General features: G+C 42.0%; 1 protein-coding gene across 4 annotated transcripts in view; it reads left to right on the top strand.

Moving 5' to 3' along the window:
* The window catches only part of ADGRA3 (adhesion G protein-coupled receptor A3), a 99,174-nt gene that overhangs the window by 83,155 nt on the left and 1,928 nt on the right, over positions 1-14,091 (top strand). For all 4 annotated transcript variants that reach the window (XM_032494804.1, XM_032494808.1, XM_032494816.1 and 1 more), the window contains 3 exons: positions 1,474-1,598; positions 2,885-3,008; positions 10,733-10,878. In XM_032494804.1, coding sequence (XP_032350695.1) covers positions 1,474-1,598; positions 2,885-3,008; positions 10,733-10,878 — 395 coding nt within the window. The remainder of the gene's footprint in view (positions 1-1,473; positions 1,599-2,884; positions 3,009-10,732; positions 10,879-14,091) is intronic.

Below are 14,091 nucleotides of genomic sequence, written 5' to 3'. Positions count from 1 at the left end.
TGCATTCCCTTCAATATCCAGTGCTTGGCATAGCGCCTGGCCACGGTGGGCACCCAGCTAACATTTACTGGGTAAGTAGGTGCATTGCAGGTGTGGGACCCGTCACAGCGTGGTGAGCACTCGGGCTGGAACAGAGTTAGGTCTGAGTCTTGTCGCGCTCCAGGCCTCCATTCATCACTGGTTCTGGTGAGGGGCTTGTCAGGGCATCCCGATGTGGTCTTTGTAGACCTGTCAGCATACATTGTCAACCTCTGATCCTTCTGTGGGAACATGTGCTGCCTCCTTCCATCCTCTGTTGAGGCCGTGTCCCGTGTCCTCGTCTGTCTGTCCCCCGTCCACTTCCTCCTTCCTTCCATCTAGTGTTTCAAGTTTCAGGAATTGTCTCAAGAGCTTCCTGACTAGACACACATCGCTGTGAACGCCTTCCCACATCTAGCTGTCACTGTGTAGCTTTCAGAATCGGTTTAGAAAGACAGTTCAGTGATAGGACCTGGTAAGCCTGTAGCCGTGACTCCTAAACCGTGCTTGTCTGGCATGGCGGCTGCGGCCCAGGTGAGGTGTCTGCCCAGCCCACTTGGCTCCTTCGTTAGGAAGGAAGGAAGCCTACAGATGTCCACTGTTTTCATTTTAGGAAGCACTGTCTGCCTCGTTTTTGGAGGCACAGCCTTGGCAGCCAAGCTCTTTTGGAGCTAGTCCTTCCGGCACTTAATGTCTTTGTGCCTCAGTTTTTCAGGCCATGAAATGGGGCTAATAATACCTGGCTCATAGGGTTCCTCCGTGTAAGGTGCTGGCACAGTGCCAGGATTATGGTTAACCTCTGTGAGTGACTGGCTGTTACTATTTGCTGTTACTCATCTTTGACCTCGTTGCTCACATCACCGGGCTGCCCTTGTGTTCATCACATGTCGTTGTGGTCTGATTGTGCGTCTGAGTGCCCTGTGACTCGCAGCTTTCAAGGACAAGAACCACAGTTTACCATTATGTCCCTGAGCCTTGCCCAGCGTGTGGTCCATTCGTATTTGTTGGGCTTGACCACAGGCAGCTAGAGAGGTCTGTTTAGGGTTTATTGACGTGGAGATGCTGCTGTCTTGAGCCTTATCAGCTGGAGAGCGTGCCAAGTGGTAAGTGGGGTGAAACAGCATTAAAAAGGGTGAAGTCCATGGTTGCTGTTCTAAATCACTGCTGCTCTCTCTCTGTTACCCTCATGGGAGAGGCAGTATTCACATTTGTAAAGCAGATGGTCCACAGTGAAACTGTGTGTGTGTGTGTGTACACAGTGTGTAAGTAGTTAACACAGTGGAAGTTAGGAAGGCAGTCTTGTGTGAGGAAAATAGCATGAAACACAGTCTTCGAAAGGAAGAGGTGTTAAGGGCCAGAGCTCTGTTTATCAGTGTGTTTTAGTTACCAAGAAACTCTTGGTAGTTACATGTCCAGAAACATGCTCCTAGAATAACGCTTTCTTTTCCCCCCCAGGATTTGACGGGGTCTGATCTCTACACGCAGGCAGCCAGTCTCCTGCACCCTGTGGTTTACACCACTGCCGTCATTCTTCTTTTGAGCCTCTCCGTAGTCCTTGTCAGTTACATATTCCATCACAGGTGAGAAATAAAACTTTGCAAATGGAGATCTGTGGACTTGGAGTCGGAGGAGTTTATGTCACATTTAATTAGGGTGGAACTGAGTTTAAGACCATGCTACCCTTCCAAAGTAAGGACGATTACTTCATAATGCCTACAAGCCTTCTTCATTCCATGCAATTCAAGATGTAGATGGCAGGAGGGTATAGCTCAGTGGTAGAGCACATGCTTAGCATGCACGAGGGAGGTCCTGGGTTCAGTCCCCAGTACCTGCATTAAAATAAGTAAGTAAATAGACCTAATTACCTTCCCCAAAACAAAAACAAACAAAAAACCCAAGCAAAAACTAAATAAAATATTAAAAAATATTTTTTTAAAAGATGTAAATAATTAGTATGTGTGATGGTGAATTCACCTTCTACAGCATTCATTCAATTTGCTGGCTTTGTTTCTGGGGAAGAATCTAGGGAGTGTGTGTTGGCGGCTGGGGCTGGGGCACCGGGGGTGAGGTAAAGTGGAGCCTTGTTACCTGCAGAGGTGTTTTCCAGAACTAGACTGTGGTGTTATTCCTGTTTCATGAATTTGTGCCTGTTGTGTGTAATATTCTTTTATAGACAGCATTAAAGAAAGTTTGTGGCATTTAAGTGTGGAATATGATTTTTGTTAATTGGAGGCAAAGAAAGCTAGAGAAACTTTTGTTTTATGGTAAGAAATAATGAACTGAAAGCATTTGCTAAGCAGAAACTCACTGTACAAGAGGTTTTGCTAGAATGTATTTTCCTCTGTAAGCTGGACATACATGACATTTCTTGGCATTTAGTTAAGAAACAGAGATTTTGATATAAAAAAGACAGACTTCAGCATTTCACTGTGAAAGACCAGGGAGAAATATGTTGGGCATTTAGACCACGTTATCCTAGTAGGTCAGGAAAAATATAGACTGGCATCTTACAGAACCTCCCAGAAAGCAAACAAGTAATCCATCTGTCATAAGACATTGTAACTAACAAAAGCTCACATATTTCTTATTATGGAGAATTTGTTTTGCCTTTAGTGCATCCAGTCATTCCTTTTAACTTGTCTTTTTTACTGTATAAAGTTAAATGTTAAGAAACTACATTGAGTTGAGTGATTTCTCAAACGTTCTCTGTGTGTGTGTCCGATAGTGTGTTTCTAAAATCAAATGTGTGAACGTTTACATTTGGCCTTTTATGAGTTGGAAATGTTAATGTGGAGATGAATATTGTAGTGTCCAGCTTCATACTTACTAACCTGCATATTAATTTTTTCTCTTTTTCTTTTAACAGCTTGATTAGAATCAGTCTCAAAGGCTGGCACATGCTTGTGAACTTGTGCTTTCATATTTTCCTGACCTGTGTGGTCTTTGTGGGAGGAATAACCCAAACTAGAAATGCCAGCGTCTGCCAAGCAGTAAGTCAAAGTGAAGAACTGGAATGAAAAAAAAAATACATTGATAGAAAGTAATTTCATATGTTTCATTCGCTATAAAGGAAGCAACGTTTCTTTAAAGTTTTTTCTTTAGCTAATTAAATTTAAACTGAATGTCACTTAAACACTTTACCCAGTATATTTCAAGTTTTGAATTATCATTTCACAACTGAATATATGACTTAATAGGGCTTTTTTTTTATTTTTGGGAATTTTGTGCTACTTGTTATGTCTATTATAATTAATTTTTAAAAATTTATGAAATCTTTACTGTGGCTGAAAGAGAAGTGACATTTTCTGACAGTAGGATATTAAAAACTTTTTTATCCTTTTATAAAAACAATAGGAATTAGAAAAAAATTTAACTGTAAGAAATAAAAATGAGAAACTTTGTGGTAAATATGAATTAAAAATGTCAACTATTTAATTTCAGATAAGTTACTGCATGTGTAGCCTTAGTGAACAGTATTCTTGCACTACAAAAAAACCAAATACTATTCCATGTATGAATAGGGAATATGTAAAGGTTTATTTCTTCACTTGCATGTTGTTTTCCTCACGCACACAGCAAGCAGTGTCACGTAGTAATTTAAGAGTTCAGACTGCATGGGTTTGGCTCTCGGTCTTGTTTAATGTGTTTTTATGGGCAACTTATTTAACTTTTTTTAATTGCAAAAGAACACATAACAAGAAATCTACCTTCTTCACCAAGTTTTAAGTGTGTGGTATGGTTGTTAACTCTAGTATACTGTTGCACAGCAGATCTCTGGAACATTTTCATCTCACATGACTGAAGCCACACCCTCTCCCATCATCTCCCTCTGCCCCAGCCCCCAGCAGCCTCCATTCCTCTGCTTCTGTGAGCCCGACTCCTTAAATACCTCGTATAAGTGGAATCATGCAGTGTTTGTCCTTCTGCGACTGACGTATTTATTTAGCGTAATATCCTCACGGGTCATCCGCGTTGTAATATGTGACAGGATTTCCTTCTTTTATTTATGGCTGAATAAATACTCTGTTGTGTGTGTACACCACATTTTCTTCATTCGTTGTTCCCAGCCTTTGGCTAGGATAACACTGCAGTGAACATGGGAAGACGATCATCCTTTCAAGATCTTGATTTCAATATTTAACAGTTCTGTGTCTCAGTTTTCTTACCTGTAAACTGGGAATAATAATTGAGTTGTCAGGTGATGTGATTATTATATTAAAACCTGAAGTAATTGACAGATAAGCTGTTAGAAACAGTAGGAGAGTTTAGCAAAAGTGAATGTAACATTGTTTAGAATGTAGTTTAAGATGCAGAAGTTTGCTGCTAGTATGCAGAAGTGCAACTATGAGAAAAAATAATGAATGCAAAGATCTCATTTATGTAGTATCAGAGAATACCCAGTACTTAGAAATAATTTTAAAATGTTCACGATTTGCAGGTAAAAATTTAATATGTCTTAAAGAAGACCTAAATAAAGTGGCAAGATACACTGGGTCCAAGGATAGGAAGAATTAAAATCAGAAGGGTGGCCAGTTCCTCCTAAATTAATCTGTAGGTAAGGGAATTTTTCATGAAACACAATAAAATGGCCTTTAAATTTATATGAAAGCAAAGAAGGGCCGAAGATAGCTAGAATGCTTCTGAAAAATGGTAGAATGGGAAGATTTCTAATCATCCAAACTTTGGAAGCTGTTGTAATTAAAAGTGTGGCATTTGGTGTAGGGATAGGTAAATCAACCAACACAACAGAATAGCTTGCTGGGAAGCAGACCCTTGCAGAGATTTGGTGTAAGACCCAAGGTCGCACGTCTCATCCTCTGGGTGGAGAGAGACCACTGTACAGCTAAGGGAACTGGGGAAAATCCATTTGGAAAAAGATTAAAATGGATCTCTACCACATGCCATATTAAAACAGTCAACTCTGGGTAGATTAAACAGATGTCCAAACCAAAGTGTTAAAATTTTTATTAGAAAATATCATAATCCTTGGGATAAGGAGGGATTTCTCAAATATGACACTAAAAGGCACTGGCTAGAAAAGGAAGGAGATATATTTGACTAAACTAAAGGTAAGATCTTTTTTAAAAAATTAAGATTGCTAAGGAAATGAAAAGACAAGTTCCAAGTTAGAAGAAGCTATTCTCAATACATACCACTGACAGAGCATTAGAATAAACAAATAGATTAAAACCTGTGAGAATCAGTGAGAATGCCTCAGACAGCCCAGAATTTCTTCTGGTGGTGAGGGTGACAAGCATTTCATAGCAGAGGAAACCCAGGGGGCCAGTAGACCCCTGACGAGATGCTCAGCGTTGGTGGTCATGGACATGCAGGTTAAGAGAGTTACCATTTTATGCCTTTTCTGGCAGCAAAAATTAAGCCTGGCAATGCCAAGTATTGAAGGACATATGGAGCCACATGGTTTATACATAGTGGGTGGGAATGTAAGTGGATGGTTCTGCAAGGCTTTACCTTCTAAAGTTGAACATTCACATACCCTGGGACCCACAGCCCTGCTCATGGGCTTGGAGCAAGCTTACCCATCTGGAGCAGACATGTGCCTATGAATATTCACAGCAGCACTCCGCACAGTAGCAGAAACCTGGAAGCAACCCAGATGCCCATCACTGAGAGAGTGAATGAGTAAACTGTGGCATTATACAAGAGTCAAAATTAATGAATTACAACAAGGCATTCACAGTGGTACGAGTCAGTCCCAGGAATATAAGTGAAAAAAATAAGTCTTGTAAATTACATTCACCCCCCCACCCTGCCCCGCTAGCTTTTTTCATAAAGATAAACGTAACTGAAATGAAGCAGCACACTTTTCACAAAAATATACAGGTGCAATAAAACTGTAAAAAAGGAAAGCAGAGAGATGATCAGTGCAGGAGATAGGATGATGATTATCTTGGCTGATGGGGATCTTAAAGTTTGATGAAGGTTTTTGTCAAGGTCTTCTGTCTTACCGATAGATTCTTGGACACTTATTGTTAACAAAAACTTATTAAATAACTAAATAAAGACAGGCTGTGCTTGGGCCAATCATTACAGTATGTCATTAACCTAAGGCTGAGGATCAATCCAATACTGTATTCAGGAGATCCAGTTAAAAATACGTGTGTGTGTATTTAAGAATTGTTGAGAGGATTAAATGACTCCAGGGTACCTGGCATACAGTAGGCGCCCAACGATGTTAGCTATTTCTGCTACTGTTATTGACACAGTTACCTCTTAACTGTGCAGAATATTTAGGCCGTTACTATACATCTGAAAACAAACTGGTTTGGAGTCTACAAAATCAGCTTGACAGATGCACACAAGATACTGCTTCTCTTTTCTCAGCCTTTCGCCCCTTCTTCACATGGTCTCAGTTTACTGTTATGGTTTCAGAGAAACAGTTCCTCCCCTCGCCTCCCCTCCCCTCATTATCCTGTGGTGCTTATTAAAATTCCATGGTACCTTCAGAACTTTGTAATTGACTGTCATTTACTATTCATTGTCCCTGGACTCTGCACAGGGACAGGAATTATGTTGATCTGATTCACCGATGTTTATCCAGGGATCAGTAGAAGGCCTGACACGTAGTAGGTGCTCAGCAAATATTGGGTAAATGAACAAAAAAGGCCTCTGTTGCAAATAGCAGAAATCATTCAACCCTGGAGCCATTTTTTGAGCGTAGACTATTAAGAGCATACCCAGGACACAATGGTAGTAATCGTCTCAATTCTGTCTAAAAATATTCATTGATTCCTTAGAGTAGGCACATAAATTTATTTCACTAAGGAAATGAATAGAAAGAGGCCATAGTAAAGATGACTGCCTTTCATCATCCTGAATGGTATTTTATGCCATTTCTAGAATGAAAAGGACAGGCATTGCACTGAGTTTTCAGGGCCTCTAGAACGAGTATCTGTTAGTTAAAGATTTGCCCAGAGAGCGGGGCGGGCAGGTCTCTAGATGTTTTTTGTATGTTGTTTTCTTCTGGTTTTTTTTTTTTTTTTTTTGACCATGTTCTTTCCTTCCCCTATGGAAGACATAACATCATTCTTGTTATCTCTGACTCAGACATAACTTGCTTCTTACTTAATTCAGTTAGCAGCCAGCGGGGTCTGCCGGAACAGCCCGTATGACCAGCCATTTAACCTACTAGGGGCTTACTGTTTCTTCTGTAAATAATGGGATGGGCTGTTCTTCCATCTCTAAAACTGAACCTTGAAGCGTGCATATTTTACATGCAGTCTTTTAAGTGCACATGATCGGTGTGACATGACCTCACTGTTAGGGCTCACGTATTTTAGGAAGAGTGTGAGCAGGTTCCCACCCTGCAGTGACTGGTGGAGGTTATTAAAGACCCCACCAGCCAGGTCCTGCCCACTCTGCTTGTTACGTTGTCCATTCCAGGTGGTACCATGGCTGCATTCTGTAGCCTTTCACTCCCTTTTGCAAAAGGAGCCAGAGGAGAATTGAGAAGCTGGGTGACAGAGGAGAAGGGACGTTGACTCAAGGTTGGAAGGGATCTGGATTCTAGCACATCTAGCACGATGTGCTGCCAAGTAATTGATTGTTAATTTTCTGGGTCTTGGTTTCCTTAGCTACGCAGTGATGGGATTTGGCTCATCTTACTTAAGCTACCTTGTTGCTCTACCACTCCGTGATTGAATCTATTAAATGTAGTGCCCGGTGACCTTCTCAGGTGTCCTCTGTTATCCAGGGGACTGCTGCAGGGGCACATGAGATGCATTGGGAAAGGTTCAATCCATGGATATGAAGAGCTTTCCACTTGCCAACTACTGCAAGTGTGTTAACTTTCATATTAACCCCAGGAGGTATTTCTTACTCATATATTTTATAAGTACAGAAATTGAGTCTTAGAGAGTTGAAATAACTTGCCCCAAATCACTCGGGCTTTTGGGTGGCAGAGGCATGATTCAAATGCCAGTCTCTTTTGACTCTTGAGTGTTCCTCTCCAGCCCTCCCTAGTGACGGTGCTTTGCTGTTTAGTGAGGACCAGCAGGGCATAATAGAAGGGTCACAGGCTTTGGGTTTGAGCTGCAGCCCTGCCACTGACCATGTGACCTCTGGTGGACCTCTTTCAGCTTAAGTCTCCTCTACTGTAACACTAGCCAGATGGTGATGCTAAGAGGCTAAAATGGAAGCACATACAAAATTGTGTTATCCATTTTGGGGTCCATCACAGGCATTCAGCAGTGGAAGCTCTTGTATGGTTTTTGTATGCATATATGATTATGCGAGTGTTAAAGATTTTTTGAACACTTTGATGTGAATGCTGCACTATTGTAGGTTTACTGGTGGTTAAAAATCCAATTGTCATGATGTCTAGTCTCTGGTATGTGACTGTGTATGGTTAGGTTAACATGTAAGTACAACTCTTTAGGATCATTATTTTGAATCCATTTTGCAGCTTTGGAAATTGATGTCCTAAGGTAAGGTGACTTTCTTAAGTTATAATCGTTGCATTTAATAAATCATTTACTTGCCTTAGGAATTATCTTACTTATTTACAAACTTCCCACATGTATTTCTGATTTATTTGGAAGACATTGTGACAGTGAGGCTGTATTTCATGTATAGCCCAAGTGTCTGATGGAGAATAAAATAGGAAGAACCTCATTCCAAAATACAGGAGCACCCTCACTCCTAGACCTCAGGGCCTCCTTTATTCTGGCTCTTGTGGAATATTTGGTGACTTGCCTGTGTGACTGTTACCAGGTGACATCAGTCTCCTAAAATTCCACTATTGGTAATAATTGTCTAACTAGAGGGGTTCGGTGTCTTTCAAGTGTGAATACTTCTCTGCGAGCTTTGAAATGCCATGGAAAACACTTCAGAATCTAAAGGTTGAATTTTACTTGGATCCAAAACAAGAAAATTCTCCACCTTGCACCTCCTGTGTTCAGAGAATTTTCAGCTTCTGTTTTTAAACTCATTTGCAACCCCGTCTTGTTCTTTTGACCTCTGACTTTTGACCTCTGCGTTAGAACTCCAGGAACCGCAGAGCCTGCCATTTTGAGTCAGTAACAGTGATTTGTTTTGAATGTTTTGGTTTCTGTGCACCAAATCCAATTATACTATTTTTATTTACAGTATTCGGTGTGACACCGGATAGTTCAAAGGGTTATTTTATGCTTTTTGTTCCACTTAAACATCTGTAAATTTTGCTTTTCTAGTGCAGTCAGCAAAACCTAGCGGGAACCAAGGAGCCACTTTTCTTCCTAAGAAGAAAACTCTGACTGCTCTGGCTTGGCCAGGCTGGAGCCACCCTCCTAGCGCTTCCAGTCATTGCAGGGACCGTGACCACCCTAGCTTTCTGCCCTGCAAAGTAATCCCTGCGCCTTCATGTCACTAAGTTGAACTGCAGATTGGCTCTCATTAAGATGAACCTCTGGCAGCAGTCTGAATGCTTCTGTGACTGACCTACGTTTGATAATGTCAGTCCATTTCATTTTTTTGAGATTGGAGAGCCATCCTTTTAGAATATTTCTTTTTTCTTGGACATTTTTATTAATAGGAGTTTACCTGTGATAATTGTATAAGAAACAATAAGAAGATAGTAATTAGATAAGAAAGCTAAATTATTCCCTTGATGACACACAGGTATTTATTTTTTCTTAAAATAAATTTTAAACGTCTCTTTGCCCACTGCTTGCCTTCATCTGGAATTTTATCTTTAACTGGTGTTGCTTCAAACAGAAATCACGTGATAAACATGCCCCCATCACCCCTCCAGGAGGAAACTCGGTGTGACCATTTACGTGTGTTGCAATTAACCGTCGTTAATCGAGCACTTATTATGTCCCAAGTATTGTGTCCATTCAGTCCCTACAGAAACCACAGGAGATGGTTGATAATCCACTAGGCAAATGAGGAACATTAATTTCAAAAAGGTTGACACTGTTTCCTTAAAACCATACTCCTAATAAGTAATAATAAAAGTGTTGCTGTATTTTTCAATTAATTGCTTATCATGTACCAGGCAATGTGCTAAATGCTTTATATAGACGATCTTACTGAAAACCTCAACAATGGTTTCACATTCTTCTCAGTTTACACATGAGGAAGGCAGTGCCTGAGTTGCTATGCAGGTTTGCTCAGGTATCACAAGGGGTGGATTCTGATTTTAAAACCAGGCAAAATTGTTGACTCTTTAGCTCACTCATTTAATCACCAATCTGTTATGTGACTCGCTTACCATTTCAGTATGTGAAAGCTCTGAATTAGAACTGTTCAGGTCTTTGACTCTAAAGCCTATCCTCTGTGTGCTGTGACTTTCACACCCCAGTCACCCTTGACCTCTACATTCCTCCTTAAAAGGAGGAACTCAACTCTAATTTATAGCATAGCATCTTGGAGAAACATGCCTTTGGTTTATTATTTTTCAAAGCGAATTCTGTGGTGTATTGAGTCATCTCGGTGTAAGTTGTAGTCCGTGGGCCTCCTGGATCCAGCTGTCGGCTAGTCTGTTAGAGGACCTGCTTGCCTGTTTGCACACCTGTTAGATTGCTTTCTGTGTTTCATTAGCAGGCAGAGGGGTTGATCATGAGAATACTCCATACTGTTTTTGAATCAGATTTTTGAAAGTAACTTCCCAGTCTTTCTGATAAAGCTTACTGGCAGCTGCTACACTTGATGACTGTTAAAGGTAATTGTTTTTCCCCCTCTTAGTTTACATATTCTTCAATCTTCTTTCTAGGTTGGAATAATTCTTCATTATTCCACCCTTGCTACAGTACTATGGGTGGGAGTGACAGCTCGAAATATCTATAAACAAGTCACTAAAAAAGCTAAGAGATGCCAGGATCCTGATGAACTGCCACCTCCACCAAGACCGATGCTCAGGTATCTGATACCGTCATGTACTGTCTTATGTTAAACGTTCGTCAGATATTACATTGAATGAAGCATGATCGTAACAGAAAATTGCTGAGGGAATTTTAGAAAATAAAAGAATGGGCTTGTAAACCGGGCCGCCTGGTTTTGAACACTGGCTGTGCACCCTGCCGGCTGATAGTGTTCTTGAAGTTTTGTATCCTCTTGGTGCCTGACTCATCTACAAAGCGGGAATGATTCTCCTTCATACAGTTGTGGTGGGGAATAAGTGACTTAGTGTATAAAGCAGCTAAGATGGTGCTGGCCATAGAATAGGCTCTGAAAATAACTGTAATTTCCTTGAGGTCATGTGATAGATACTAATCTGCTCAGTGTAGTTATTCTCTACAAAAGACAAAACAGTTTTGGGGTCACGCTGTTCCTAGCATTATAATTTTAACAATCGTCAGTGGATAATTGTGCTGGATGAGTAGAAATGATCAGTGTCTCTGTGTTGAACGCTGGGTGTGTACCTGGCACTAGGGCAGGGACTGAAGGCAGACCTGCGTCCTTGAGGGCTTTACAAGCCAGGGTATGAAGAGCTGACTGCAGCTGGGTACGAGCTGTTGTGCAGGTGCGTTGTGTGAAAGCAACAGTGGAGGAGTCATCCATTCTGGGGGGGCGATGGGGGGTTCCTAGGAACTGCTTGATGACAAGTGTAAAGGGCAGAGGTAGTACTCCAGGGACGGGGTTATGTGCTGAGCTGAGTGCACTTGGAGAAATACATTTTGGCTGTGGCTACAACCTAAGAGTAAGAGTAGCAGGAATTAAGGGTGAAAGGTGATTTTTGGGCCTTGGGAGGCTGCATTATAATGTGGGCTGTATATATAGAAAACAGATACATAAGAAGGTCCGACTGTACAGCACAGGGAACTATATTCAGTACTTTGTAATAGCCTATAATGACAAAGAATATGAAAAGGAATATATATATATATATGTATAACTGAATCACTATTCTGTACACCAGAAATTGACACAACATTGTAAGTCGACTATACGTCAATTAAAAAAATGTGAGCTATAAATTGGAATACCCAAGAGTAGGGGGCATATAAGAATAATTCTGTGGGGGTCATTGATGGTCCCCTGTGAGGAATGAAAGTAGAACAGGGGCATAAAGAATAGAGGGGATACAGGGTCAGAGACTTGAGACAGTTTCTCCCCGGTGGATGACCTGCTGGCTTTAAGAGACATGGGAGAGAATTCGAAGGCGGCTGCAGACCGTCTGCTCTAGTTAGCTAGGGCCCCTCTGCAGACGATGCTTCTATCCACTGAGAAAAGCATAGAGGAAAAGAAGATGGGGCGGGGTGGGCTCCGGGCAAGTAAGCACAGGGGAGGCAGGCTCACCAGTACTTTGTTGTGGAAAGTTTACATGTTGGGAGCCTGATGCTCAGCAGAGAGGGCGAGCTACCTGTACTCTGGACGAGACAGGAGACTTTTTCACATGTGTTCGTTGAAGCCATGATAATGAACAAGCTCTCCCAGGGGGAAGTTAGTTAAGAGTGATCCGTGGGCCATACCAGAGTCGCATAGATGGGCCATAGCAAATAAAGAGGTTTGAAAGAGAACATTAGAGATTCAGTGGAGAGTGGTTCCCTGGAGCACTCGGCCACTGTCAGATTACAGGAGATATGACGCCTCTGTCAGTGGTATGAAAGGAACCAAGAGATGGTTTGGCCTAGAGACTTGGAAATCCAAGCCTCGTGCAGCTGTTCCTTTCTGTTAGGTGATGATTAAAACCACAAAATTAGTGAAAGTCAGCTTGGGCTCCAGACCGTATGCAGTTCCCAGTGACCCGCTTTAGACAGTGCAGGTTTGCCCTTTAGGGCGCCCTCCCTCCTCCATGTCCCTGAGCTTAAGGAACCCTCAGCATCAGGGATACCTGGAGGGTTGGCAGGGGCCCTTCCTTGAGTCTTTGCTGGCCCCAGAGAGCATGGGAGCTGGAAGCAGCCTCACCTCACAATAATCTGGTAAAGGCGAGGCAGGTGATGGTGCTGGTGTTTCCAGGAGTTTGTCACCGAAGGGGAAGGAAAGTAGGTGGTAGTTGAAGGAAGGCTTCAGAAGATGGGGAGAATGGGAACATATTTGTAGGCTGAAAGTCAGAAGCAGTGGGGAAGTAGATGAAAGCTGAAAAATAAGGGCTAATAACAGGCAGTCCCGGAGGAGGGACCGGGGAGGAGTGACGGAGGAGTGCGGAGCCCAAGATGAATTTGGGTGAAATGATACCTTTCCAGGTTGGACGCAGCTACGAATTAGTCTAGCAGGAGGAAGGGAAGCGTCACGTATGTTGGCCTCCCGTTAATCTGTGAGATACAAGACAGGCCTGTGGTGTTATAGGGTCATTAGCTGTCTTTTAAAGCAATAATATCATATTAAAGGATTTTAGTACCTGTGAACAGGACTTAAGAAAAAAATGTGTGTAAAGGTGTGTTATGAATATTGCCTTTATCCAGCCAATTCAGCACTTGGACTTTGTCTCTGAAACTGGCAAATGCAGAATTAAGATGGACTCTACCCCGTAGTAACTAGCCAGGGTAGAAAGTTCCCCTTTCCTCTTCAGAGACCTCAAAGAAGCTGCAGCCAAAAAAAAAAAAAAAAAAAAAGTTTTGTTGTTTTTTTTTTTCCCATAGGACCAGCCACCACTCTGTCTCCCTCAGGTCCCACCCCACTGCTGGTCTGTGGGAAGGGGGTCAGAAAGGGCCTGGGCAGTGCAGGGAGCTGCTGGGATCCGGGTACCCCACCCCCACCCCCCGCCCAGCCCCCAGTTCCTGAGGGTAAACAGACACAGCACAGCGGTAGGACATCCCGGAATATGCAGGTGTAGCCGGACATTAATACATAAGTAACACCATTGCATATTTAGTCTGAGCTGTGGCACAGTGAGATCTTAAAGTCGTTTTTGTAATGGACTGCTTTTCTGGTTTATCAGCTACATCTGCAAGAAGCCCATTTCCCTCCTCCCTGAGCAGAAACAAAGTTTAAACTAAAACCCCTACTTGCAGAAGCTGTTCCTTCGCCTGTCCACAAGGTGGCAGAAGCTGATCAGCTTTCCTAAACTCAGAAACTCAGTAGACTTTATGCTTTAAAAAAGAAATCCAACGTAAGTTTAAAAATTGTTTTAAATGTTATAGTTAGCAAAGAAGCCTCCAAAAGTTAACCTTTGTTCTGCTATTGGAATAG

Source organism: Camelus ferus, chromosome 2 (assembly GCF_009834535.1).
Source record: "Camelus ferus isolate YT-003-E chromosome 2, BCGSAC_Cfer_1.0, whole genome shotgun sequence".
Lineage (NCBI taxonomy): Eukaryota > Metazoa > Chordata > Mammalia > Artiodactyla > Camelidae > Camelus > Camelus ferus.
This window is presented reverse-complemented; position numbering and strand designations above follow the sequence as displayed.